This window comes from Procambarus clarkii, chromosome 35 (assembly GCF_040958095.1).
Source record: "Procambarus clarkii isolate CNS0578487 chromosome 35, FALCON_Pclarkii_2.0, whole genome shotgun sequence".
Taxonomy (NCBI): Eukaryota; Metazoa; Arthropoda; class Malacostraca; order Decapoda; family Cambaridae; genus Procambarus; species Procambarus clarkii.
Window position 1 is genome coordinate 34,932,121 of NC_091184.1, and position 26,960 is coordinate 34,959,080.

At 46.1% G+C, this 26,960-nt stretch overlaps 2 protein-coding genes across 2 annotated transcripts; one reads left to right on the top strand and one right to left on the bottom strand.

Moving 5' to 3' along the window:
* Nucleotides 1–872: 872 nt before the first annotated feature.
* LOC123768439 (uncharacterized) lies at nucleotides 873–10,575 on the bottom strand. Its single transcript, XM_045758984.2, is given in 16 exon segments — nucleotides 873–1,411; nucleotides 1,787–1,892; nucleotides 2,005–2,150; nucleotides 2,536–2,703; nucleotides 3,203–3,368; nucleotides 4,744–4,862; nucleotides 5,320–5,378; nucleotides 5,667–5,760; nucleotides 6,999–7,087; nucleotides 7,227–7,322; nucleotides 7,566–7,680; nucleotides 7,682–7,708; nucleotides 8,644–8,726; nucleotides 8,861–9,026; nucleotides 9,643–9,797; nucleotides 10,420–10,575. Coding segments are annotated over 16 exon segments (1,755 nt in total). The 5' UTR covers nucleotides 10,478–10,575; the 3' UTR covers nucleotides 873–1,303.
* Nucleotides 10,576–13,305: 2,730 nt separating this feature from the next.
* On the top strand, nucleotides 13,306–25,535 carry LOC123768438 (uncharacterized). The gene is made up of 15 exons (XM_045758982.2): nucleotides 13,306–13,466; nucleotides 14,783–14,934; nucleotides 15,129–15,297; nucleotides 15,617–15,699; nucleotides 16,230–16,371; nucleotides 17,204–17,299; nucleotides 18,135–18,223; nucleotides 19,522–19,615; nucleotides 20,419–20,477; nucleotides 20,971–21,089; nucleotides 22,040–22,205; nucleotides 22,686–22,853; nucleotides 22,945–23,090; nucleotides 24,360–24,465; nucleotides 24,932–25,535. The coding sequence occupies exons 1-15, from the start codon at nucleotides 13,409–13,411 to the stop codon at nucleotides 25,037–25,039; spliced, it is 1,755 nt and encodes a 584-aa protein (XP_045614938.2). The 5' UTR covers nucleotides 13,306–13,408; the 3' UTR covers nucleotides 25,040–25,535.
* Nucleotides 25,536–26,960: the final 1,425 nt, after the last annotated feature.

Consider the following 26,960-nt stretch of genomic DNA (forward strand, 5'->3'; position numbering starts at 1 on the left):
GCATTCCCGCGCTTGCAGTTCATTGGTAGAAAATCTTTGTTGACATTCACCGCAACAGCCAATCACAGGAAGAAATGAGATAAATTCACTCCAGCCCTGCTTATGATATTCTGTTTCAACCCTAATCTACCCAAAAAATGAACATTTCAACCATTTGAAATTATTACTTAACGTGATAATGAAATACTGTAGGATACAGTATTTATAAATACAACCGCTGTTATGCAAAAATGGTCTGGCTACCGAACTTGTGACGTCTTCAGTTAGTGGAGTTTATGTTAAATTCTGCCCCTCCTTCCCCCCTCCACCCCCTCCCCCACATCCTTTCACCCCCCCCCCACTCTCCCCCTCCCCCCCCGACTTAGATTCTCTTTGTTTTCATAAAATATAATATTAAGGAGCAGTGAAATTACTTTGCGTTTAAGGAAATATATTTTTGAGGGGTTCTTGTGACGACAAAAACTCTTCAGTCATCTCAGTGCCCATTTCACTCTTGACCATCAAATTGCTCACGATGCAATTTATCTCCTCGATAGATGACTATCCCTTCCAACCCTAACCTGCTTGCAGCAGCCCATCCTCCTCCTCCAAACCTGATAGTACCTCTAGCAACTATTGGTCGAACGTACAAAAATAGACTGTTGTAGCCAATAGAAAGTTAATATATTTTATATTTGTATTCCAAATGGCACGCTAAAAAGTGGAAGTTTCTATACAACCTAACGAGTCCTAGGCCTAAATAAGCAATGCTTAGGCCGAATATATTCACCATCTTAGGCCCAATTTTATATACTGTACTTAAACCTCTACATAAAGACAAAGAGGTGTATGTATTTTTTCACTTCTAAAGGATTAGTGGAAGCAAAGTCCCATTTCTTATTACATAATATATTTAGAACGCAGGTGGAGCCCCGCCCCCTTCCCCCTTTGTTGGGTAATACAGCTCCCTCAGGAATGTGTGTGTGCAGGCACGCCAGATTACATATTTGCAGGGAATGAGCTTCAGCTCTTGATTCCCACCTCTTAGCTAGAGGTTCTATGGCGCAGAATAATCCTCAGAATTGAGCACTTAACAAGGGCCTTAAATCCTGGTCCACTTGTGTTTTATCGTGACGATACACAAAGCTAGGAAGAAGAAGAAGAAGAAGAGAGAGAGAGAGAGAGAGAGAGAGAGAGAGAGAGAGATGGTCTTCAGTGCTTCCTCCCTCTAGTTCGTCATGGGTATGTGTTCTTGTGCACGTATGACTTTGTATGTTCTTGTATGTATGCCGCTGGGTAGGTCGCCTGTCCTTCAGCACCTGGTCTAGCTGAGCTCGACCAGGGCCGCCAGCGCTCCTGTGAAGGCGGCGTTGTAGTCGCACGCGACCTCGTTGTGGACGTAGTCGTTGCGGTCGTCCGAGTAGGTGCCGTCCTGTACGACAAGAAGGGAAGGACTGTACACAGTAGCACTAATGACCCAATAAGATCCTTATCTTAACATACTAAGAAGGTTAGGTTAGGTCGGTGTTTTCTATTCAGCTTTTCAAGGTAAACTAAAATATTCACAATAAATTAGTATGTCACATATGCACATATTAATAAGCCAGTATTGACTAGAAGCAAGTGCGAGAACGGGTTGAATGACTATAGTGTGATAGAGAATGCAGTGCTCCACAGCTATGTTTTCGAGACACAGCAGCGAGAAGAATGAAATAATTCAAGGTTTTCGTGAACAAAACTGGCTCTCAGGAACTCCTAAACTATGCCAAGTCGAGATAAAAATAATATTTCTAGGCAAGACACTGACCTCAGCCGGGCCGCCGACGAGGGCGCCGTAGAGGACGTGGGGGTTGGGTCCCGGCTGTTGCTGGGCCCAGCCGTCGGTGCAGGAGGCTGGGGGCCACGGGCAGGAGCTACGTCAGGAGGAACACATCAATAATACTTGAAATTTGGGAAATATTATTAGTAAACAACAGGTCAATATGTGCACAACCCTGTATGGGTTTTGTGTGTGGGTACACGTACCTGGAGCGATGGTGTGGCCTCTGGGGCGAGTCTACACCGTAGCCGACGACGAAGGAATGGCCGGCGTCTCCCAGAAGCAGGTCGATCTGCTTCTGCGCAAACTGGCGGTATTGGGCGCTGTTGGCCTGGTCGACGTACTGCGCTGCCTGCGGGGGTGAACGAGACGGGGTGAGTCAAACGGATTTCAATCTGGCTTACCTGTTTTATGCTGTCTTTTGAAGGTGTGAAAAATACAACCGAACCTGTGTTAACCTAACTCTCCTATGTTCAAATGCCTGTGATTAATCATAGAGAGTTGAGGTTCCTTGCTGTACATATAGGGTACATATATATATATATATATATATGTACCCTATACATATATAAGGTACATATATAAATATATATGTATATATAAATATATATGTACTCACATACAGCTGAAGCTCACTCATAGGCTTACACAGAGCTGAGGTTTCCTCGTGTATTCACATAGAGCTGAGCCTGATTCACGTACTCACATATAGAGCTGAGGCTGACTCACATACTCACATAGAGAGCAATAAAGGCGACGTTGGCAGCGTGGCGGTTGGCACCCCAGGTGTCAAGGAACACCATGCCCTGTGGGGTGGTGGGTGCGTCATTCATGACGTAGCTGAGGAAGGTCTCCAGGGCCGTCTTGTACTCAGCCGTGGCCGGGTCGATCTGGGAGTAGAGTGCCTGACGAAGGAGTAGAGTTTCGTGGGGTTAAGTGCTCGATTCGGTTCGGTTCCTCCTCCTTCCCGTCCAATCCCAAATCTTAATCCTGACTCCTTCCCAGTGCTATATAGTCTTAATGGTTTAGCGCTTTTCCCTGATATTTGCTTCAAACCGGTTTTCTCTGGGAGTTCTACTAATCACTATAGATGTGAATAGAATGAACAGGTGTACAGCTGTGAGGAGGCATATATATTACACATGCATACCCCCGCAACAGTTGTCAAACTCCCGGGTATCTATTTACTGCTAGGTGAACAGAGGCATGAGGTGAAAAGAAACGTGCCTAATCAGTGCTGTCCCTCCCGGGAATCGAACCCGTGGATCCCGAGTATGAAAAAGAAGCAAGCTGTACTTAAGAGACAAAGTTGAGAAAGGTCGAGCAATGTAACTGAGAATCTTGGTGGATAGCTACATGTTATTAAAAAGAAAAAATCTATTTTCTTGAAGGAAAACAACTTACATAGACTCCAGCCTTCTTGTCGTCCCAGGAGAACTGAACGGCGTCCGTCCCAAGGTCGAACTCCTCCCAGGCCGCTCTGGCCTTCGTCAGGTAGGTGTCGTCTCCCGTAGCTCTGTAGAGCCACAGAGCTCCCCAGCACAGCTCGTCACCGTAGCCGCTCCACGACCTGTGGGTGCCGGCCAAGGTGATAGTTACGGTGAAGGTGGTACAGTTAGGGCGAGGGTGATAAAGTTATTCATCCCAGTGCCATAACACAAGTTAGCTTCATGGGAGCCGGTCGGCCGAGCACACTGGACTTGTGATCCTGTGATCCTGGGTTCGATCCCAGGCGCCGGCGAGAAACAATGGGCAGAGTTTCTTTCACCCTATGCCCCTGTTACCTAGCAGTAAAATAGGTACCTGGGTGTTAGTCAGCTGTCACGGGCTGCTTACTGGGGGTGGAGGCCTGGTCGAGGACCGGGCCGCGGGGACACTAAAAAGCCCCGAAATCATCTCAAGATAACCTCAAGAAAGGCTCACAATCGGGGGATCCCGGGATCGATTCCCAGGGGCAGCAAGGGGTTGGGCACGTTTCCTTTCACCTACTGCCTCTGTTCACCTAGCAGTAAATAGATACCCGGGAGTTATAGGCAACTGTAGCAGGGTTGCATCCTGGGGAGGGTCAGTAGTTCGACTGGGGGTGACCTCGATACAAGCTGATTCTGTCTCCGACAAAACGATTAATATTATGATATAAAAAATAATAATTTAATAACAATATTATTAACCGCTATGAAGTTCATTTTGATTTGCTTCGTTACTGTCAGCAAACTTCCTCACAGTTACGTTTAACAAGAACAGTCAGTTTCTTTACTCTTCGTACTGACACGTATTCTGTAAACAAAAATTATTTTGCCTTTATTTTAGTCTACGATGAACGAGGTCGGCTGCGCAGCCACGTTTTCTGTTATTAATGCTTAGGTGTTCTGTTAACAATTGTTTACCGACCATTTTTCCACCTGTTTGTCAGTGCCCTAAAACTAAATTTTTTTTTTACTATTTACAAGCGCCGATGAGCCTTTTCTAAGCTACGACCACATGGTATTCACGAATGATATCATCATCCCAGCCTAGGTATACAATTTCCTCCCTCTCTCCCAATTAATGAACTGGGGAGGGAAAGGAGGGAAAGAGAAAAAGAGATGAACGAAAAATATAATGAAGAAACGTTAGAAAGTCAAATTAAAATAAATAATATCATAGCTGAATTGAAGAAGGCAGAAAGCAATCTACGTAAATATAATTTTAACAGGTAATGAAGAGACAAACAAACGAACTGTTCTTTCCGTTCCTAGATTGAGAGCCAACATGGCGGCCACAGACAAGACAGCCAACATGGCGGCCACAGCCAGCATGGCGGCCACAGACAAGACAGCCAACATGGCGCCCAGACAAGACAGCCAACATGGCGGCCACAGCCAGCTTTGCGGCCACAGACAAGGCGGCCAAAGCCAATATGGCGCCCACAGACAAGACAACATCACCAGGCACCACCACAGTACCTGTAAAACGCGGCAGCATCCGTGATGGAGTTGCTGTAGACTTCCCGGTCCTCATCAGCGAAGGCGTACAGCTCCTCGGCCACGGAGAGCACCTTGCTGGCGTAGGCGCTGTCCACGTCCTGATGGGGGAGGGAGGCGATGAAGATGCAGTAGGGGAAGGGAGAGGAAGAGGAAGGAAGGCAGATCGGAGAAGGGAATGAGGGGGCGAAGGTCAACAGCAACAGGGTAGGCCCTTGTCTCCACTGTACTTAACTAATTGCCTAACTTTAAATAGCTTTAGGGGGGAAAAAGATTCTCACAGTTAGATGCTGGAATCTTAACTCATTAGCTTAGGAGAGCCATCAATATTCCAAGAGCTTGGAGCCGTCCTTCCAAGTTATCAACACTTTTGGCAATGAGACATATATAACTGGTGGAGAGTTTGTTTCATTAATGACGAAAGCTGAAAAGTTGGGTATATATTCCATGGAAAAGAGAGAGAGAGAGAGAGAGAGAGAGAGAGAGAGAGAGAGAGAGAGAGAGAGAGAGAGAGAGAGAGAGAGAGAGAGAGAGAGAGAGAGACCGTTCTGTACTTACCTTGAAGATGATGGAGGCTGCGGCCAGGGCGGCGGCGGTCTCAGCAGCCAAGTCCGACCCTGGTGGAGGTATAGACATAAGAAATCCGATCCAATGCTCCACCCTCAAGCCCACAAGGCAACCACTAACGAAGGTGTTAAGGACAGTGTATGTGTTTTCTGGTACAACACATGTGTCTGGCGTTTCTGGTATTTTCACACACATGTTTCTGGTGTTACCAAAAGTGTGTAACACCAGCACAGATGTGTCTAACATTTACACAAGTATGTGTGTGTATGGTTTCAAGAAGAGTTAATAGCCTTCACACACAGGTTCAACTGTCTCCCACACCTGTACGAGTCACTTACCTGGGGCGCCGCTGTCAATCTTGTAAGACGGTCTGTCCATGGTCATTTCCTCAGGTCGGCCCCAGTAGCCGTGGTCCAAGTTCCCTTCTCCCACCTGTGCCCAGGGAACACCGGGTCAGCGTTATGTACACAGTACCATACAATGTTCATACACACACACACACACACACACGTATGGGTGTGTGTGTGTGTGTGTGTGTACTCTGCTCAGCGTGTGTGTGTGTACTCTTGTGTACCAAATGCTACTTAATCCAGCCTTCAACCCCCTCGTCCTTCCCTTTTCCTCACCCTCATCCTATTTATGTTTATGCATCTTAGGTTAGGCTCGTTGAAGCAGCGGTCGACCCTTTAAGACTCATTCAACAATTTGAATGCATTGTGTATTAAAAATAGGTTCGTTCTCATTGATATGTTAATGTTATTATATATTTAAGTTCTATATATATTTAGGCACATGTTAGATTAGGTGTTTAGCTTCTAGTTGGCGATCATTTGAATTTGAAGTACGTGGGTGAAGCCTTTACAGTGTTGCGATTCGAACAGAGGTTCTCAGCGAAGCACTATTCGAGAAATGTTCGAACGTCATAAGGTGTGAGTCGTGTGTAAATCAGTTTTCATTTTAAGAAATAGGGGTTTTGAAGCTGAATTAACGAGCATTTAATCTTTGTTGATGAGGACAGGCGGAGTTTATGTTTTACAAACACTTTACACACGACTCAAAACTAATGACGTTCGAACTTTTCCCGAACAAGACAAGTTCTTTTTTTTCTGTTCGCTCTCTTCCTATATTCGAGTCACAACTCGTTAAATGCTTCGCAAGGTGCTTAGCCAAACGAATTATGGAGTTCAGTTCTTGAACCTACTATGACCGTCTGTAACCTTCTTTGTACTACCGATCATTATACTGTAGCGTTCATGTGCTCGTTCATTATACCCCCTAAGGGGATGTATAATGAATGACTCAATCGAATAAACTACTCAATCGAATAATCTTCTCACATTCACTCCAAAAAATCTACCACTTACGGGCTATTCATGCCTGTGCCACCTCTTGGGGTAGCTTAATCTTCATCAATCAATCAATCTAAACTACTTGCAAATTAGTGTCTGCCCGCAGGGTATGGTGTTAGTGGCTGGTGTCTGGGGGAGTGGGGGCTTCCTTGGGTTACTGGGGTATTCACGTCCGTGCCACCTCTTGGGTGGCAAGCTACAGTCCCTGCTCCTGTGTCAGGTAAGTTCACTACGGGCTCGCCATAGCCCGTGTTACTTGGAACTTTTTGTTCCGAGTAGCTGAATCTTAAACAACAACATCTTGGGTGGCTTCCTCCTCACCTGTCCATAGAACTCATAATGGGCGGTGTGGGCTTTGATGAAGTAGTCCGCGGCCCATTTGACAGCCGCTCGACCGTACTCCACTTGGTCTGTGGGACAAGATGAAGAATGGACTATTTTATTTTTCCTTTGGTGTGATGTATGGAGCTGTTGTATTATTGTATTGTAGGAGCGACACATCTTAGTCTGACGTCCCCAACCTTATGAAGGGTTTCTTTTTTTGTTTACCTGCGAGCTCATGTCCTTTTTCGAAGTCGAGGAGTCCCCAGGCGAGGACGGTGGCGGTGTAGGCCATGGGGAAGCCGAACTTGACGTGGTCCCCGGCTGGTGGGGAGGAGAGAGACGTGAGTGTGTGGTGTTAGTCGTAAGTGTGATCACTTAGAACATAAGAATGAAGGTATGACTGCAGAAGGCCTATTGACCCATACGAGGCAGCTCCTATTTATATCCACCCCCAAACATTTATATTAACATCCACTTCACAGTGCTCTGAATGTCAAGATTGTTCACCAGCTGTGTTTATGGTAACATTGTCTCTCTCTCTCTCTCTCTCTCTCTCTCTCTCACCATCATAGTATCCGCCACTGAGGTCGTGGCCCACATCAGAGCCGTCGTCGAGGGCAGAGTCTCCCCTCCAGGTAACTCTCTGATCAGCGGGCAGCTTACCCGAGCGCTGAGCCTCAGTAGAAAACGTATGACATGCACAGTACCTGCACCAACAGGCAAATATAAAAATGAGAAACCCCCCAAAAAATTAATAGAATCCAAAACATTTAGGAATTACTCGGCTCAGCACAGAAGCAACAGTTACAGCCCCGCTCCTGTACCAGGTAAGTCCACTTCGGGCTCACCATAGCCCGTGCTACTTAGAACTTTTGTTCCTAGTAGCTGAATCTAAAACAACAACAACAACTCGGCTCAGGAACACCAATTTGCACACGTTTCGCTTCATTTAACATTGACTAGCAAAGGAACCAGTTGGTGAATGAAGTTGTAGTATTATCAGAGTTCAAGTGTTCACAGTTTATGTTCAGCTGTTATCAATTTATAAAAGAAATTTCCGAACTATCTTCTGGGCACATTTGTAAAAGTAAACAACTTTAAAAATTGTGAGGAAAATTAACGTTTTAAAAAACGTCCAAAAAATCGTTTTTAAAAACGTTCAAAAAACGTTTAAAAAACGTTCAACTTGCAGTCATTTGAACTGTTTAACAAATCATATTCACTTGTTCTGCGTCTGAACAGGTAAACAATTGAACCCCGTTGTTGTTTGTTTTAGATTTAGCTACTCAGAACGAAGTGTCCATGTAGCACCGGCTATGGTGAGCCCGTAAAATATTGAACCCCTACTCGATCACTTTTTAAACAAATCGTATACACCCAGACCTCATGTGTATAGGTGAAGGAAGGATGGATGGAATTACCAGAGGGAAAGTGCCAAGCCATTGTGACTGTTATAGCACTGGGAAGGGGGCAGGATTTGGGATGGAACGAAAGAGGGGGAGGGGGAAGGAATGGAGTCCCCCAACCACTTGGACGGTCTGGGGATTGAACGCCGACCTGCATGACGCGAGACCGTTGCTCTACCGTCCAGCCCAAGTGAGTACTAGGAATCATCGTATTTATAATGTACAATCACTCTCACCTGGCTGTAGTCGTATGGGGTCATGCCCGTGGCGTCGCAAGGGTTGTCTAGGGCGTGCGGCGTCGTCCAGTCACCGACGCCATCTACCCGGAAACACGGGAACTGAGTACATACACTAAAACTATCGTTTACTATTTCAGTTGACTGGATAACTATAGTCCGTAACATCAACGTTTCTCCCTCACTCACCACAGACAAACTCGTCTCCCTCACTCACCACAGACATCATCTCCGTTCATAATGACGCCGGTGATGATGGGTTTGGTGCCCGTGAAGTGGACTTCGATGCCAAACGTGACGTCGTCGTTTGGCACGGCGGAGAAAATCTGGTTGGTGAGCGTGAAGTGGGTACTGTCCACCTTCTCCACCGTCCCCTGCCAGTACTGGAGAGACAGACACGGGTTTGGTACGTGTTGGGAGGGAGAGACATAGGTTTGGTACGTGTTGGGAGGGAGAGACACAGGCTTGGTACGTGTTGGGAGGGAGAGATACAGGTTTGGTACGTGTTGGGAGGGAGAGACACAGGTTTGGTACGTGTTGGGAGGGAGAGATACAGGTTTGGTACGTGTTGGGAGGGAGAGACACAGGTTTGCTACGTGTTGGGAGGGAGATATACAGGTTTGGTACGTGTTGGGAGGGAGAGACACAGGTTTTGTATGTGTTGATAAAGAGATATACTGTATATCATTGCTTGCATTGTTGACACATAACAGCAAATCACATAATTATTTTGCATTACTTCTATGAACTACAAACAAAAATCATGCAACATGATATGCAACCAAATATTCACTACAGTATACGTATGCAAAATAATTAATCAATCACGGGATCAAGACAATTTTAAATTACTTTGATAATAATTAGAATACTAGATTTTCCTTTGACATTCAGTGGGCGGGTTTTTTATATTTTTTTCATCCCTAACTCATCAAAACTGTATTGAGGGGTTCGGTTTTTACACAGTTCTAAACTGAACCTGGACAGTCGATCACTCACGTTGAGAGAATCGACGGGGTTGTCGAAGGTGAGATGGACGATGAGGCCCGTGAACCTGGTGGTGGCCTTGACGGAGAAGTCGGCGTCGTAGTTCCCATCCCACTCACTCCTGATGGAGAAGCAGGGACACATCTCGCTCGCCTGACCCACCACACCTACAGAAAACACTCACAGATTTAGACGCGTTAACCGCTCGGCTGCGCTAAGCTGGACAGTGTTATATCAAGTGTATATTTGGTCCAGGTGTGAGGGGGTCCTGTCGGATGTGATTTTTGCTAATCTGGCCAGGTATGCTAATTGATTAGATGTGTTAACTTTCAAATAAGTTTAATTTGTTAATTTGTAAGAATCCTAAATTAGGATTATCACCATCTGCCAGCAACAGTCTGCATAGCTGCCATAGTTGTAATTCCCGTTATCCTACGACTGACCTTCCTCCCAGGATGTATCCCACAACAGTTGCCTAACTCCCGAGTACCTATTTTGCTGCTAGGTAAACAGAGGCGTCAGCTTACGTGCATAACCGTTTCTGCCCCGCCAGAGGATTGAACCCGGGTCCCTCGGGATGTAGACCGGTGATACGACAATAATGTCATGTCTATAGTCAAAAATCTCCCTGATGAAGTGTTGATGAAAGAGAGAGATGAACATGAAGTGAACAGAGAACGAAATATATCGCTAGAGACGAAGGGAAGGAAATTTATAGTGAGAAAAATATGTTGGTTGGATTCAGAGTTCCAAAGTCAGTAGTGTGACGGTCCTGCCTTGGTGCAGTACCTGTGTGGAGGAGGGCGGCGACCCCCAGCAGGAAGGTCCTGGTGAGCGCTCCGGTCATGGCTGCGGCAGGAGACACTGTGGCGAGGGAGAACGGACGCCTTCCACTGATATACCCGACCCCCCACCTTCCACGACACTCCACTGATATGCCCGACCCACCACTGATATACCCGACCCCCCACCTTCCACGGCCCTCCGCTGATATGCCCGACCCACCTTCCACGACCCACCACTGCTATACTCGACGTAGCTTCCACGACCCACCACTGCTATACTCGACGGGTCTTCCACGACCCTCCACTGATATACCCAACGGGTCTTCCACGACCCACCACTGACATACCCAACGGGTTTTCCACGACCCACCACTGACATACCCAACGGGTCTTCCACGACCCACCACTGACATACCCAACGGGTCTTCCACGACCCACCACTGACATACCCAACGGGTCTTTCCACGACCCACCACTGACATACCCAACGGGTCTTCCACGACCCACCACTGACATACCCGACGCACCTTCCACTACCCATGGTGCGACCCACCACTTCCACGACCCATCACCCGACCCTGTGAGATACCCCAACCATCTTTATGTCAACGAGAGAACCCCACTCTTTCCTGATGTACAAATACCACACAAAGGTCCTCACTAGTCATTCCTGATCTTCATATTTTTAAAGTGGCACTCAACAGTATTTTATTCCGCATTGCTCCAGCAGCGTACGACGTATCTTGGTGCATAAGGCGCCCAAGAGCAGGTGCTCGAGGCCACAAAGGTAACAAGGAACGTCAGTGGGAGAAGCAGGTGCATTGCTGTCAGTGAAGGTCATGTTGTTTACCCGTTCCATGGGAACGTTAGGTGCAAGTCTCAGAGCTGGTGGTGGGTACTTGACACTCTCCAGTGGGAAGGCACTCAGCTGGCACTCACGCCCAGCAGCTGGCGCGCACCCACACGTATTATGGTATTATAATAGCCTCTTCCACCGTTATGGTATTATGATAGCCCCTTGGCGACCTATTTGCAAACTTTTACATGGGTACTAATAAAGAGAAAGTCCTTGTTGCACACACACACACACACACGTGGTGGGTGGTGGCTGAGTGGATAGCGCTCTAGACTCGTGGACCTAGGGACCGGGGTTCGATCCCCCGGCACCGTCGGAAAAAATAAATGGGCAGAGTTTCCCTCATCGTGATGCCCCTGTTACCTAGCAGTGAATAGGTACCTGGGAGTTAGACAGCTGCTACGGGCTGCTTCCTATGTGTGTGTGTGTGTGTGTGTGTACGCCTCTCGGTGCACACACACACACACACACGCTCGCCTCAGCAGCTGAGGTGTTCTCTCAGGTGGATGTCAATGATTTCAAGATAAATATGCCATTTGTTATTTTTAGTTACTGGATATAATTAAAAAGTACATTTTAAAAGGTTATATATCATATATCGCCATATATCACGGTACACACTTTTGAATGATTTAAACATGTCAGTCTAGATAAAACAGAGAAAGATGACGTTCGTCAAAAGGCCAGAAATGAGGCAAATTGAAAAAAAAAAAAGGGTTCCATTGTGGAAACGAAAATGGAAAATATTATTCATAAAATAGCATTTCTTCGTAGAAGGAATTGAGCAGAAATAGTTACCATTTCCTCGATTTTAATATATTCTGTTTTAATTAATATGAATAGAGTTCTCATTGTAATTACTCTGAAAGATGTTGGAAAATACTTGAGGGAAAAAATATCAAAAGTTTTCCTCCTTACAGACCGAAGATGCACATCAGAATGATCACGCACACGCACACGCACACGCACACGCACACGCACAATTTCATGAGCGCTCCCCCCCCCCACCTCTCATGAAACTGAATTGGTGTTTACCATTAATTTGTATTCAACAGAGGACTCAGGAGCCCTTCATTGACCCATTGTGAGTTGAGCATTCCGGATCGTAATATATATTTTATATGGTCTTAGATAGTCTTTCTATTTTTCAATAAAAACTGGCTTTTGTCCTCTGAAAACTGTATTGCTCAGTTTAATAACTAATTGTTTGAACAAGTTTAAACTTCTTATATTTTACGATTTGTAAATGAATCATAAGTTGTTGTTTTTTAATGAACATTTTAGTGAATTATATCAACATATTATAAAATGTTATCAATTAAACGAGTCATTTTTAATCCCTATTTTCAGAGACTTCAAATATCTCTCTGGTCTAATGAATTATGCCTCCTTGCCCTTTATTCCTAATATTATGCTTCCATGCCCTTTATTTCTAATATTACCTCAAGATAAAATAACGGAGGTATGAATGCTTGCATGCGCAGGATGCATCACACATTTTCACTCTTGATTTGCAACAATGAGTTGCCAAGCCAAAAAAGGGGAGTTGCAAATGTGTTTCCCAATGAGCTTCACATCCAGGTCCTTCAGGAAATTCAACGCAACGAAATTACACCAATAGCCAAGCGTCTGTAAGCCTCTTGACGTGAAATTGCAAGGATGTGCGAGGCCCTTCTTTAAATGAGGATCAATAGGTGCAGAGGGGACTACACTACCTTGCAATACCTGCAGGCTTGCAAGGGTATCACAGCTGGACGTTTGTGTCTCCCGTCTGGTCTGTATATTTGCAACTGTCTTTGTGCTGGACATTGGCCTGCAGTGGGACTTTTCATCGGGCCGTGATAATTAGGGAGGGAGAGGGATCGTGGAAGCTACGTCGGGTATATTAGTGGGGTCGTGGAAGCTACGTCGGGTATAGGGTCGTGGAAGCTACGTCGGATGTAGGGTCGTGGAAGCTACGTCGGGTATAGGGTCGTAGAAGCTACGTCGGGTATATTAGTGGTGGGGTCGTGGAAGCTATGCCGGGTATATTACTGGTGGGTTGGGTATATCAGTGGAGTGGAGAGGAAGGTGGGGGTCGGGTATATCATGTGGAAGGCGTCCGTTCTCCCTCGCCACAGTGTCTCCTGCCGCAGTCATGACCGGAGTGCTCACCAGGACCTTCCTGCTGGGGGTCGCCGCCCTCCTCCACACAGGTACTGCACCAGGCAAGACCAGGCTATACCCTCACGGACACTATATATACTCGGACAGATGTTTGGGATTCTGTCCTAATATTGAGAGTGAATTATGTATGACGTAAGTTTTCTCCTGTAGAATGGGATAGAAAATATACATATGCTATTATTATACATGTGTGTGTGTGTGTGTGTGTGTGTGTGTGTGTGTGTGTGTGTGTGTGTGTGTGTGTGTATGTATGTGTGTGTGTGTGTGTGTGTGTGTGTGTGTGTGTGTGTGTGTGTGTGTCTAAATTTCTTGCCAACTTTAAATAAAAAAAGACGCAAGACGCAAGATGCACGTTGACGCAATATAGAAGAATAGTTTCCTTGTCGGAGTTTCACAGATAAATGTGAATGAAATTACATGTCTTAGTATTAACAAAAAACAACTATCGTGCGATGATTTCATGGCTCAACGTTCCCGCGGCCCTGTCCCCAAGTAGGCCAACTGATTCTAAAAGCGTGAACTATGTATTTTTTATGCATGAAAAGAAATGTTATTGTGAAATCTAATTCTGTTATTATAACAAAAATACATTGTTCGAGTGTGGAGAAGTACGAATTAACCTTTTTTAGCAATTTTTTTTTTTTTTTTTTGAGATATATACAAGAGTTGTTACATTCATGTACAGCCACTAGTACGCGTAGCGTTTCGGGCAGGTCCCTGGAATACGATCCCCTGCCGCGAAGAATCGTTTTTTCATCCAAGTACACATTTTACTGTTGCATTAAACAGAGGCTACAGTTAAGGAATTGCGCCCAGTAAATCCTCCCCGGCAAGGATACGAACCCATGACATAGCGCTCGCGGAACGCCAGGCGAGTGTCTTACCACTACACCACGGAGACTGTAATTGTATCTATGACCTATCTAATTGACACGGAGAATTGTATCTATGTCGTTGTGTCTATTATGAGTTTAGGAGTTTGAGTCTTTATGTCCATAAGTCTAGGATTCTGTGTCTCTAAGAACGTGAGTCTAGGATTCTGTGTCTCTAAGAACGTGAGTCTAGGATTCTGTGTTTCTAAGAACGTGAGTCTAGGATTCTGTGTCTCTAAGAACGTGAGTCTAGGATTCTGTGTCTCTAAGAACGTGAGTCTAGGATTCTGTATCTCTAAGTCCGTGAGTCTAGGATTCTGTGAGGCTAGGAGGGTGCTAGTCTTTGTGCCTGCAAATCTAGGGAAAATGTGAGTCCATGTGTACTAAGAGGAATCAAAGAGTCTGTAATTCATAGAGACAGAGAACTGACGGTATGATATTATTTACCCTGGCGGTGGTATTTTTCCCCGCAGCCGCAGGCGCTGAAGAGGACCGCTGCCCCTGCATCCTCCTGAAGAACGAATGGAGCGGTAACTACGATGCCGAGTTCACGGCCTCAACCCTCCAGCCCTTCTTCGGCTACGAAATCATCTTGACTTTTGACCGACCTGTTGACTCGCTCGATGTAAGTGGTGGCTCTTGGGTCCGGGTAAGCTAGTCCATTATATCGATATATCACAAACAGGTGCATTGATAATGGTGCTTCACTCGATATTAAGACGACTGCAAGTCAGATATATCGGAAATAAGGGATTAGATGTCTCTTGTCTATGTGGGTTAGATGGGATCAGCCACTTATGGAGCCATCGTCTGATGCAGGTGTGGCAGGGCACCTATGAGAAGATAGATGACACTCACATCAAAATCACCGACGATAACTTGTTCGTGGGGACAGGCGGAGTGGTGGACTTCTCCTTCCAGGTGCATTTCTCAGGCGACGTCCACCCCGAGATCATCGGAGCCACCTTGAACGGCGTCGACGTCTGTGGTAGGTGGTGGTGGTGATGGTGGCGCACTTCGAGGTGTGTCGAGGTGTGCTGGATCTTGTACTTCGAGGTAATGGGGGTTCTGGTGGAAAGAAGAATTGCTTTGTGTTGTTTTTTGTGAAAAATAACATTCTCCTTTTTCGTCTAGTATTACCTATATTTTCCTCACTCTATCTACTGGTTTTACTTTTGCCAGTATTTTATTATATCTATCTCTTACCTCTTTCTGTCTCTGTCACTTTCTGTCTCTCTCTGTCTCTCTTTCTCGTTCTCTCTCACACACTCTCTCTCTCGCTCACCAACTGTCTTATTAATCCCCAGATGGAGGACCAAAGTGGACAACGCTGTACCCTTACACTAATCCTTGTGAGGAGACTGGCATGAGGCCATACGACTACAGTCAGGTCAGTCACTGTGACGTGTCGTGGACAGGGGACCATTTTCAACTCGATCCCTCATTGTCATCTACCTGTCAATCATTATACTCGTGTACTTCCCACTCATTATACTCGCCATTTCCTCTCCCACTGCATGTTAGTAAATATTTACTAACATTATATCATGCTGTAAAAGGTGTATTGATGAAACCGAGTTGAGCCTAATTTATATGTGGCTTTGAATTCGGTTTTTGAAAGACAAAACATATCTTTGGGAGTGATGGAGCATTCAGCCAGTTTCCTAACTTGCCTCAAAGGTCTGGCGTGAGCACCTTGCTTGCTCCCGTGCACCAGTTCCGCGACCTTACATACATGACCTCTCAAAATGAGATTGCAACGCTTGCGCATTTTTTCATGCCATCTGCAATCAAATTAGAAACAATATCATAGCAACTTGCTTCGCATATCCTCCCAGGAAAGGTGTATAAATGCCGTCCACATCAGTGCCAACCCCAGCCCTCCTCCCCCTCTGATGCTGGCACTCATCTTGCCTACAGGCACTGTGTATGTCCTTCCTGTTCTATGAAGCCCAGAGGTCAGGTCACCTTCCCGACAACCAGAGGGTCACATGGAGGTGGGACTCCGCCTTAGACGATGGGTCAGATGTGGGTCACGATCTTACTGGAGGATACTATGATGGTAAGGAGAATAGGGGTGAAGGAGGCTCCTGGAGTATAGTGATGCAAGTGAGTTAAGTATAAATTATACTAAGATAAAGGAAGAGCGAAAGAGATAAGGAGGCAGGGAGCAAGCTAAAAGGAAGTTAGAAGGAGGGAAAAAGGAAGATACAAAATGTGTGTGTTGAGAGACATCTTGAGATACGTAGTAAAGGGGGATAATATTTGCCCAGGAGGGAGGCTCTGTATGTTAATTGATTTATATAATACGTCATTGACTCGTTGCTTAAGAAAATATATGACTTTTAGTTAAATTACAGTGTGTACACACAACCCCCTCTCTTCTTACCTACCCCCACACACAACCACAACCACACACACACACACACACACACACACACACACACAGGGCCTCGTAGCCTGGTGGATAGCGCACAGGACTCGTAATTCTGTGGCGCGGGTTCGATTCCCGCACGAGGCAGAAACAAATGGGCAAAGTTTCTTTCACCCTGAATGCCCCTGTTACCTAGCAGTAAATAGGTACCTGGGAGTTAGTCAGCTGTCACGGGCTGCTTCCTGGTGTGTGTGTGTGTGTGTGTGGTGTGAAAAAAAAAAAATAGTAGTTAGTAAACAGTTGATTGACAGTTGAGAGGCGGGCCGAAAGGGCAAAGCTCAACCCCCGCAAACACAACTAGGTGAATACACACACACACACACAACCATACGCCTGGAGTCGTACCTCACATCACCTATGAGTTAGGAGCTGCCTCGTATGGGCCAATAGTTACGCCCTTCTGCAGCTTCCTTTGTTCTTATGTTCTTATGTCTCTCTCTCTCTCTCTCCTCCCCACCAGCCGGGGACCACGTCAAGTTCGGCTTCCCCATGTCCTACACGGCCACCGTCCTCGCCTGGGGACTCCTCGACTTCCCTGACGGATACGAGGCTGCAGGTGAGTGATGGCAATCCAACTCTAATACAAACTCTATAATGTAAACAAAAAAATGATCAAACACGGAAATTTCAACTTTTTATTCTGTAAATTTTCTATGTACAGTACAATCCGACTTGTAGATAGTCCCTCGACCCACTCATCGCTACAACCTTTGTTTTTTCTTCTAACTTCTGCTAAATATGTCGCCCGTTTTCCGTTAAAAGATTAAAGCCAAATACTTTCACAGATCATTAACCCTCCCACAAGCGTTTATTACCATCGATTGAGTCCCCCGTTGCGAACCAGACTGTATTTAAACTGTATCAAGTTTAAGTATGTTTATTGAGACAAGAAAAAATACATCTCAAAGGGATAAAGTAGCTTAGGCTATTTCTACCCCCCCCCCCCCTCCATTAAACTATATTTAGGACCTCAAGTTGTCCTTAGTAACACGGATCCTGCTCGTGATAGAGTTTGAAACCCAAAAACTGGGTTTCAAACAAAAAATTTGAGGTTAAACTGCATCAAATGTCTCCAAAACTTCAAATTTTTTGTTTGAATCCCGGTTTTTGGGTTTCAAACGTGATATAACACAAGCAGGAACCGTGTTACTACGGACAGCTTGAGGTTCTTGGCGGGGCAGCGACGGCGGAAGTAATTTTAAATTTTAAAATTTGCCCCGAGGGGCGAGTTTATTGGGCAGCGCCACTCATCTTGTGAGTGGACACACCGCCATAGTGACAGTATTGGGCAGCGCCACTCATCTTGTGAGTGGACACACCGCCATGTACAACACTCCCCAATAGGAAGAAAACCCGCTGGGTTGTTCATATAATGTCTTCTCACATTGCAGGTCAAACGGCCTATGGTAAGGAGGCGGTCAAATGGGCCACGGACTACTTCATCGAGGCCTACACCGCCCACTGGGAGTTCTGGGGACAGGTAAGACATCCCATACGTCCTCGGGAGGACACCTAAGACACCATACCTCACAGCGTGTTAGTGATCTATCCGCTGATATACTCAAAGAACTTAACACTTCAGCGCACGCTGCACTCCCTGAAAAAAAAAGTGGGTTGTGCGCGCGGCGTTCTGGGCGCTCAAGCGTGAACACAAAAAAGTTTATCATCTTTTCACGCTCCTAACATCAATTCTCGAGCTACGTTTTTCATTTTGGTATCAATGCGTTGGCAATCAAATTCTCTACAAGATCATATGCATAAAATGTCACCCAAGCATTTGCTATCTTACCACGAAGTAAATAAACACGAAGATGACTCGCCGTGACACCCAAACAGGAAGTAAATGTTCATACTCTTTCGTTTGTTGCCAGCCTCACAGTCATCCTACAGCGCTCATTTTGATATCACTGAACTCGCAATAAAATTTCCCACCCAGACATATGCCTATCAATGTCTAATAATGTTCCACACGAGTGTGGGAACTGGGCGAATCGTTAGCCGTGATTTCAGCAGCGACGACACTGGTGTGATGCAGCGCTTTGAAAGTTTATACTTATTTCACTGTCATGACATTATTTCTCGAGCAACGTATTTCATTTTTATAGCAATGTGTTCGCAATAGAAAGTTCTATAAGAACATGGGTAGAATTGGCCAACAGAGCGTCAAATAAATTTGCGGCGAATAAAATCTTACGCGAATCTTACGCGTGTTTGTACCCGTGAGCGTAAAAAGTTTTTACTTTGCTCATGTTTTTTTCAAGTTTATACTTGATTCACTCCGTTTTTTTTGTTTGTATAGTGTTCGGAATAAAATTCTCTACACAGACATATGCATATAAATGTAGAATCATGATCGCGGCCAACACAAGAGTGTGTGGAGTGCGCGATTACCCTCGTGACACCAATTCAATAGTCTCTCCTCTAAGTTACAATACATTGCCGTTTTCTCAAATAGGCACAGTGCCTATTAGAGAAAACAAAAATTTAATGGTAAACATATTCATACAAACCCCAAGTCGATCGAGTAGTAAATACCCAATATAACACTGTCCGTAAATTTACGTCGTGATTCGACAAGTGGTTAGGGAAACCGCCCGTAAGTCCAAGTCGAAAATCCAGGAAAGTGTTAAGACTCCCCTCGCTAAGACATTCACTCATGTCCGTACGCTCATAATTAAGATGTCTTCTAGAGAAGACACCTTACTGTAAGTGGTGAAATAAGCTGACAGCGTTCGGATATTGTGTGAGTTTGATCACTTGTGTTGATCACTCCCCCAGGTGGGGCAGGGGGGAATCGACCACGGGTACTGGGGCCGCCCTGAGGACATGTACATGGAGCGACCATCTGCCAAGATTGACGAGCAAGCCCCAGGTCAGTGATTTCACTTTTACCACTGCTTGCTCCTCTTAAGTGGTTGGTGCTCAACCACTTGGACTGGATGGTGGAGCGGTCTACCTTCTTGCAGGTCGGCGTTCATCCTCCCCCCACCCCTCTCCTCTTCCCTCCTTCCCTAACCGTCCAAGTGGTTGGGCACCATTGCTTCCCTCCGTCCTATCCCAAATCTCTATCCTCATTCCTTTCAAGTGTTATATAGTCGTAATGGCTTAGTGCTTCCTCCTGATAATTAACTAATCCTAATGCTATTTTTCTAGTATTATTATTGATATTACTACTAATATTCCTATTATAATTATCACTGCTACCATTTCTTAAAATTGCTACTACTGTTACTACTGCAAATACTACCACTACTATTTTTACTATTAGGGGGTCTGGTTCCCATTTTTATTTTCTGCCACTGAGAAAAATATCACTAGTGCCGGATGTAGACCATCCGCTTACCAAGCGGATGGTCTACATCCTCTTGGCTCCGATCACACAAGGTGATCAAGATCAAGAACACCTTGTGAACACACAAGGTGTTCAAGGACAAGAATGTAACAACTCTTGTATATATCAATAAAGGTGACTCGATCCTCCTTCACATTTACTACCGTTACCTTGAGGTTAACTTGAGATGATTTCGGGGCTTAGCGTCTTCCGCGGCCCGGTCCTCGACCAGGCCTTCCGTTACTGCAACTACTTAATAATAATTAAACACTGACCATACAAGCCCCAGCTAGCAGCCCCGAGCGACGCGAAGCACTAAACTTCTCCGTGGTCTTCTCCTTCAGGGTCTGATCTGGCCGGAGAGACAGCAGCTGCCTTCGCCGCCGCCTCCATCCTCTTCCAGGTAGGGTAGCTAGGCCTCGGGGCGCCCTCCTACAGCCTCGGGGCGCTCTCCTGCAGCCTCGGGGCGCCCTCCTGCAGCCTCGGGGCGCCCTCCTGCAGCCTCGGGGCGCCCTCCTGCAGCCTCGGGGCGCCCTCCTGCAGCCTCGGGGCGCCCTCCTGCAGCCTCGGGGCGCCCTCCTGCAGCCTCGGGGCGCCCTCCTGCAGCCTCAGGAACAGTCTACATACTCAGTTGACAGTATTAACTGTCTAAGACATAATTATGACTTGAGAACTGCTTCACAATCCTTGTTATACGTGATACATCATCACGAAGTTGAAATACTCAACAGGTGTTCACCAAATTGATTCTCATTGAATTTGTGAGGATTATATAGCGTATTGTTTAGTGCTGTGGTTCACAGATAAATGCAGAGAGGTAATAAAAGCTGTTGAGGTAGAAAGTTATGAAAAAGCTTTCTAACACACGTCGATCTTCCATGTTCTTTCTACCGCAGGAGGACGACCCAGCTTACGCCTCGCAGATATTGGATATAGCCAAGGAGCTGTACGACTTTGCAGACCAGAAGCGACTGGAATATCACAACTCCATCACCGACGCTGCCGCCTTCTACAGGTACGTGTACACGTCGCCACACCTACTGCCCGAAACATCTCTTCTGCGGCAGGTGAGTACGACGGGTTCACCATAACCCGTGCTGCTTGGAACTTTGTGTTCCGAGTGGCTGAATCTAAAACAACAACAACTACCTACTACCCATCAGAAGCCACAAGGTCTCTCTACCTACAGCTCTAAAAGATCAGTCACACCTTCATCTAACTACAATCAGGGGCCAGATTCACGAAGCAGTTACGCAAGTACTTACGAACGTGTACGTCTTTCCTCAATCTTTGACGGCTTTGTTTACATTTATTAAACAGTTTACAAGCATGAAAACTTCCCAATCAATTGTTGTTATTATTATAAACAGCTTCCTGGTGCTTCGGAGCTCATTAACTGTCTAATAATTGTAAACAAAGCCGCCAAAGATTGAGAAAAGATGTGCACGTTTGTAAGTGTTTGCGTAACTGCTTCGTGAATCTGGCCCCTGGTCACTAACTAAATGATCTAACCACTTAATTTATACCCAACCCGACAGTCACTGACTCTTGGCCTTGACCAGTCCCCAATTTCAAAATAAATTTTGCCTGTCCTTTTCATGACCATTAAACCCAATTCATCTCATCCTCGGCGGGCAAATTTGAGCATACGACGTTTGATTCAACGTTTAATCAATGTCGCAAATGTTTATTAAACGTTACTCGAACATATTACGCCCAATGGAATATAATTTCCTCAAACTAAACACACCATCACCTGACCGCCAACATTATCATCAAATATTCAGCACACGAAGCGCAGTGATTATCGCACTTGGATCTCCACCGATTGATCCTGGGTTCGATTCCTGGACAGGGTAAGACGTTAGGGCACTTTATATTATATCTGATGCCTCTGTTCACCTAATATTGATAACAGACTGTCAACGAGAAGACGTAAGCTTACCAGTTGTGCCGCCTGTACAGGTCCTGGAGCGGTTACGGTGACGAGCTGGCCTGGGCGGCCCTCTGGCTCAACAGGGCGACGGGCGACGCCACCTACCTGACGAAAGCGCGGGAACACTGGGACGAGTTCAGCTTGGGAGAGGACGCGCTCCAGTTCTCTTGGGACGATAAGAAGGCTGGAGTCTACGTTAGTTGCTTTTAGTTTCCAGAGAGACAGAGAGGGAAAGAGAGAGGCAGACAGAGTTTGGACTTAGCTAACAGTGTGTGTGTGTGTAGGGCCATGCTTAAGCTCAGAGGCTCCACCATTCTAGCTGTCGGACGACTAACGCAGGGAATCGAACCCCCGCTTGTACTATTATGTTTTTAACGCATAGAAGAATGTCTCCTTAGCTATCTTACCTTGTAAATCATTTCACTTGCTCAGTGTCCCCACATCTGATTCATCGTCGTTTCCAGCTTCCGCGATGCTCTCACTTTCTCCTCTTGACAACTAGAAGATCTTATTCGATGAATATCAATATTCTTAAGTATCCGCTATGTTTAAGTTGCGCACGTGTGTGTGTGTGGACAACCTGCCGCTGTATAGCCACTGAAATATTACCACTTTCTTCCAAACTCTGTTTCCAGCGCCTAGAGTACTAGCGCCACCACCTTCTTTCTCCCACAGGCTCTGGGGTCACTGGTGGACCCCGACAACGCCCAGTATGAGACGGCTCTCAAGGCCTTCCTAGATTACTTGAAGAACGATGCCAAGTACACCCCTAAGGGCCTCGTCTTCTTAGACATGTGGGGATCCAATCGCCACGCTGCTAATGTCGCCTTCCTCTCTCTCTGGGTACGTACTGTGATGTCTGCGTGGGTTTTCTGGCATGTTGTGAGTAGTGGCATGGATGACAGAACGCTAAATATTTTGATGGTTTCCTTAGGCGGCCAAATACGGTGACCAGGCCGATGCCGAGGCCAACCGCCAGTGGGCCAAGGGACAGATGCACTACATCCTTGGTGATGTCGGCCACTCCTTCGTCGTCGGCTTCGGTGTCGATCCTCCACAGAGACCCCATCACCGCTCCAGGTACGTAGTACACACACACACACACACACACACACACACACACACACACACACACACACACACACACACACACACACACACACACACACACACGCACTCTCTAGGAAGTGATGTGGTGGAGGTCTGACTCCATACACAGTTTCAAATGTAGATATGATAGAGCCCAGTAGGCTTAGGAATCTGTACACCAGTTGATTGACAGTTGAGAAGCGGGACCAAAGAGCCAAAGCTCAACCCCCTAAAGCAAAACTAGGCGAGTACATACACACACACACACATGCACATTCACTGTATCTTACAATACTTACTTTTTCTTGTATTACGCACATAAATCATTTTTCTGTTTTCTGATTGACAGTTTGTTAATTTTCTTGTATTTTTAGTGACATTCTCAAAATTTTAATTGATTACAGTGAGTAATCTACCACATTAACGTCTATATTTTTTTTCACAGAGAAGGATAGATCATTGTAATGTGTAGAATGACCAACAGCTGGATGACCATAATACAATTATTAAACGAAAAAATATCTCACTGAAGTGATCACTGATTTCAGTGATCTCAATGAAAAAGTAAGATCAGTAAATCTCAGTAAACTATACAGAACAAAATGTCTGTTTGCACGTGCTTAAACGTGAAGAAAATAATGGTTCTAATACACAGACTGGAGGACCCCAGCGTCAAGCTGGGCTGAAAGACAGGAGAGATTAATTTACAGGTGATCAAAAAACTCTGACCTTAATTGAGAAATAATCCCTGATTTAGAGAGAGGTAGACCCACACAGTATACCTTACCTTGAGGTTACCTCGAGGTGCTTCCGGGGCTTAGCGTCCCCGCGGCCCGGTCGTCGACCAGGCCTCCTGGTTGCCGGACTGATCAACCAGGCTGTTGGACGCGGCTGCTCGCAGCCTGACGTATGAGTCACAGCCTGGTTGATCAAGTATACGTATATATATTATTTAATATACTATAAACACAGCAGACAACGAGTTAAAACATGAAAAAATATAAACCATAGATATATAAGTTTCAGTTCTGAAATGATCATGAAACGTTCCTGTTTTTAAACATAATTTAAACAAATGAGTTGGAAATTGTTACTTACATGAATAATAAGTGTGTGTCGATTAAGGTGTGTGTAGCTCAGTCGATTAAGGCAGTGTCTGGGATGCTCCCGGACGCAGGTTCGAATCCTCGTCACGGCCCTTGTGGATTTGTTCAATAATTGTGTGTGTTTTCTTTCTCATCCTCCCGGGCGTGCTCGCAGTTCGTGTCCGCTGCCCCCAGCCTCCTGCACCGACGGCTGGGCCCAGAACCAAGACGGACCCAACCCCCACGTCCTCTACGGCGCCCTCGTCGGCGGCCCGGCCGAGGTCAGTGTGTCGTAGAAACGTAGACTCTACGTCTCTCTGGGTCCCGAAAACACCACACTTTGGATCCCTGAAACCACCACATTCTCGCACTCTGGGTCCCTGAAACACCGCACTCTGGGTCCCTGAAACACCGCACTCTGGGTCCCTGAAACACCGCACTCTGGGTCCCTGAAACACCGCACTCTGGGTCCCTGAAACACCGCACTCTGTGCCCCCAAAACACCGCACTCTGTGCCCCCAAAACACCGCACTCTGTGCCCCCAAAACACCGCACTCTGTGCCCCCAAAACACCGCACTCTGTGCCCCCAAAACACCGCACTCTGTGCCCCCAAAACACCGCACTCTGTGCCCCAAAACACCGCACTCTGGGTCCCCTGAAACACCGCATTCTGGGTCCCCAAAACACCGCATTCTGGGTCCCCAAAACACCGCACTCTGTAATATCTTGTGTCGTCTCCCCCGCAGGACGACTCGTACACGGACGTGAGGACAGACTACACACACAACGAGGTCGCCTGCGACTACAACGCCGCCTACTCCGGGGCGCTCGCTGCCTTGATCGAGCTTAACTAATGGAACTATAGACGACAGACCCTTCACTTATACGCTAGAATGAAGTGAGGTTCTTTTGTCTATTCTGGTGAATAGACAACAGAACCATCCCTTTCTCGCCAAGCAGAACTATAGACGGCAGAACTCTCTACACCATTCCTCCCCAGATGATAAACACTTGCTAGAACTATCACCAACATAGCTCACAAGCTCCTCATCGTGAGCATTATCAATAGACAATACAATTACTGTCGAGGCCAGATACTAGAATTGTTACCAGTGCGCACTTCGTCCTTCCTAAACCAACATATATAACACTAAATCAATTTGTTTCATTAATTATTGTGTAATGATAATTTTAGTCATAAGAATGTGCACACAAAGAACGCAAGAGGTAAACAAGTGTAGGGGAACAGAGTTACAGCGACAAGTGAAGCCACTAATATGCAAGCATTACCAGGCTGAAGATCACAGGTCATACTTTAGTTTACGTCTTGTCAATAAATGCAATAAATTATTCATTTTTTATTATATCTCATTCGGGTGGTGCTTCAAGTAGCGTGGAGCTTAAGAAGCAGTAGAGTGTGTGCTCTATCGTGTTTGTTATGCTGGGATCGCTGCTGATGCTGCTCCTCCTGGAGCAAACTTGTGGGATGGGGTTGACCAGACCACACATTAGAACGTGAAGGGACGACGACGTTTCGGTCCGTCTTGGACCATTCTCAAGTCGATTGAGAATGGCTCAGGATGGACCGAAACGTCGTCGTCCCTTCACTTTCTAGTATGTGGTCTGCTCAACATCCTTCAGCCACGTTATTGTGACTTCGCCTGTTTGTGGGATAGGGGTTGGGGGTTCTCTACCTCTTCTAAACATAAAAAAAAGCAAGATGCAGAGTACATACAGAGCTGGGCAAGGCTACAAAACCCACTGCTACACACACACTGCGCTACTGATGGTACCTGGTATAGGTTCTCACCCCGCGTGAGAGTATTATATTAGCTGTGGCAGTACAGTTACCAAGGTGGAGGAGACCTGGTCGACGACCGGACCGCGGGGACGCTAAGCCCCGGAAGCACCTCAATGTAACCTCAAGCTGTGCCTATTGTGCCACGTCCGCCTTCACTGATGGTGTAGTTCTGCCTTCACTCTACTGTCGATGCTCAGGTGCCCTCCTGTGTACACACAAATTGATCTATTTTTTTGTTTATGCTCTTTATCTAGAAATGTTCACTCGGGGGTTCTCTCTGGCTTTTTCTAGGTGAAATTGGGTCCACAGAAGTAATGCAAAACGCTTAATTACTAAATAGTCCATTTAGTTCACCAGAAATAAACACTTTGCCATGTAGCCTCACAGTCGTAGCTTAGTATACGCCACCTTCACACAAACATCCTGCCTGAACGGACCTGAAGGACAGCTGAGGACGTCCTCCATACCAGGACTCTAGCCACAATGGGAATCCAAAATGGCGACTCCCACTGGCACCAGCGTCGTCTTCCTAAAAACTTCAAGACTTCATCGTCCTGGAGTGTCCTGTACGACGTCTCTTCTTCCTCTCTTGCAAGCTGCCCTCCTCACCAGGAACTGGAAAACTGGTCTGTCCTCATAACTGCCACCACCTGGGGGAACCCCCAGACCAATCACAGAACTCCATCTCGGCCCAACCTCTCCTGATTGGTTACCAGTGATGTCCCCCCCCCCCCTTCCCAACTCCAATACTTCATACCAAAGATGCTGCTACAAATTAAAGAGGTATTATCAGGTAACATCACCGTGACAAGGTAACAAAAGGATAGAAGCACAAACCAGTGAATCTGTACACTGGTACAATGTAGTTGCATCTGACAATCTCAATCATTATGGGCGAAGAGATGGCCGAAGGATAATTGGAAATAGCAAGAATTCGTCTAGGATACAAATATCCATGGAGATTTGGGATGGAA

Excerpts from the sequence above, each read along its gene's own strand:
- LOC123768438 (XM_045758982.2), top strand. The coding sequence starts at position 13,409 with ATGACCGGAGTGCTCACCAGGACCTTCCTGCTGGGGGTCGCCGCCCTC. Across the intron at positions 13,467-14,782 it reads CGCCGCCCTCCTCCACACAG|CCGCAGGCGCTGAAGAGGAC; the intron begins GTACTGCACCAG and ends TTTTCCCCGCAG. Across the intron at positions 22,206-22,685 it reads ATAAGAAGGCTGGAGTCTAC|GCTCTGGGGTCACTGGTGGA; the intron begins GTTAGTTGCTTT and ends TTTCTCCCACAG.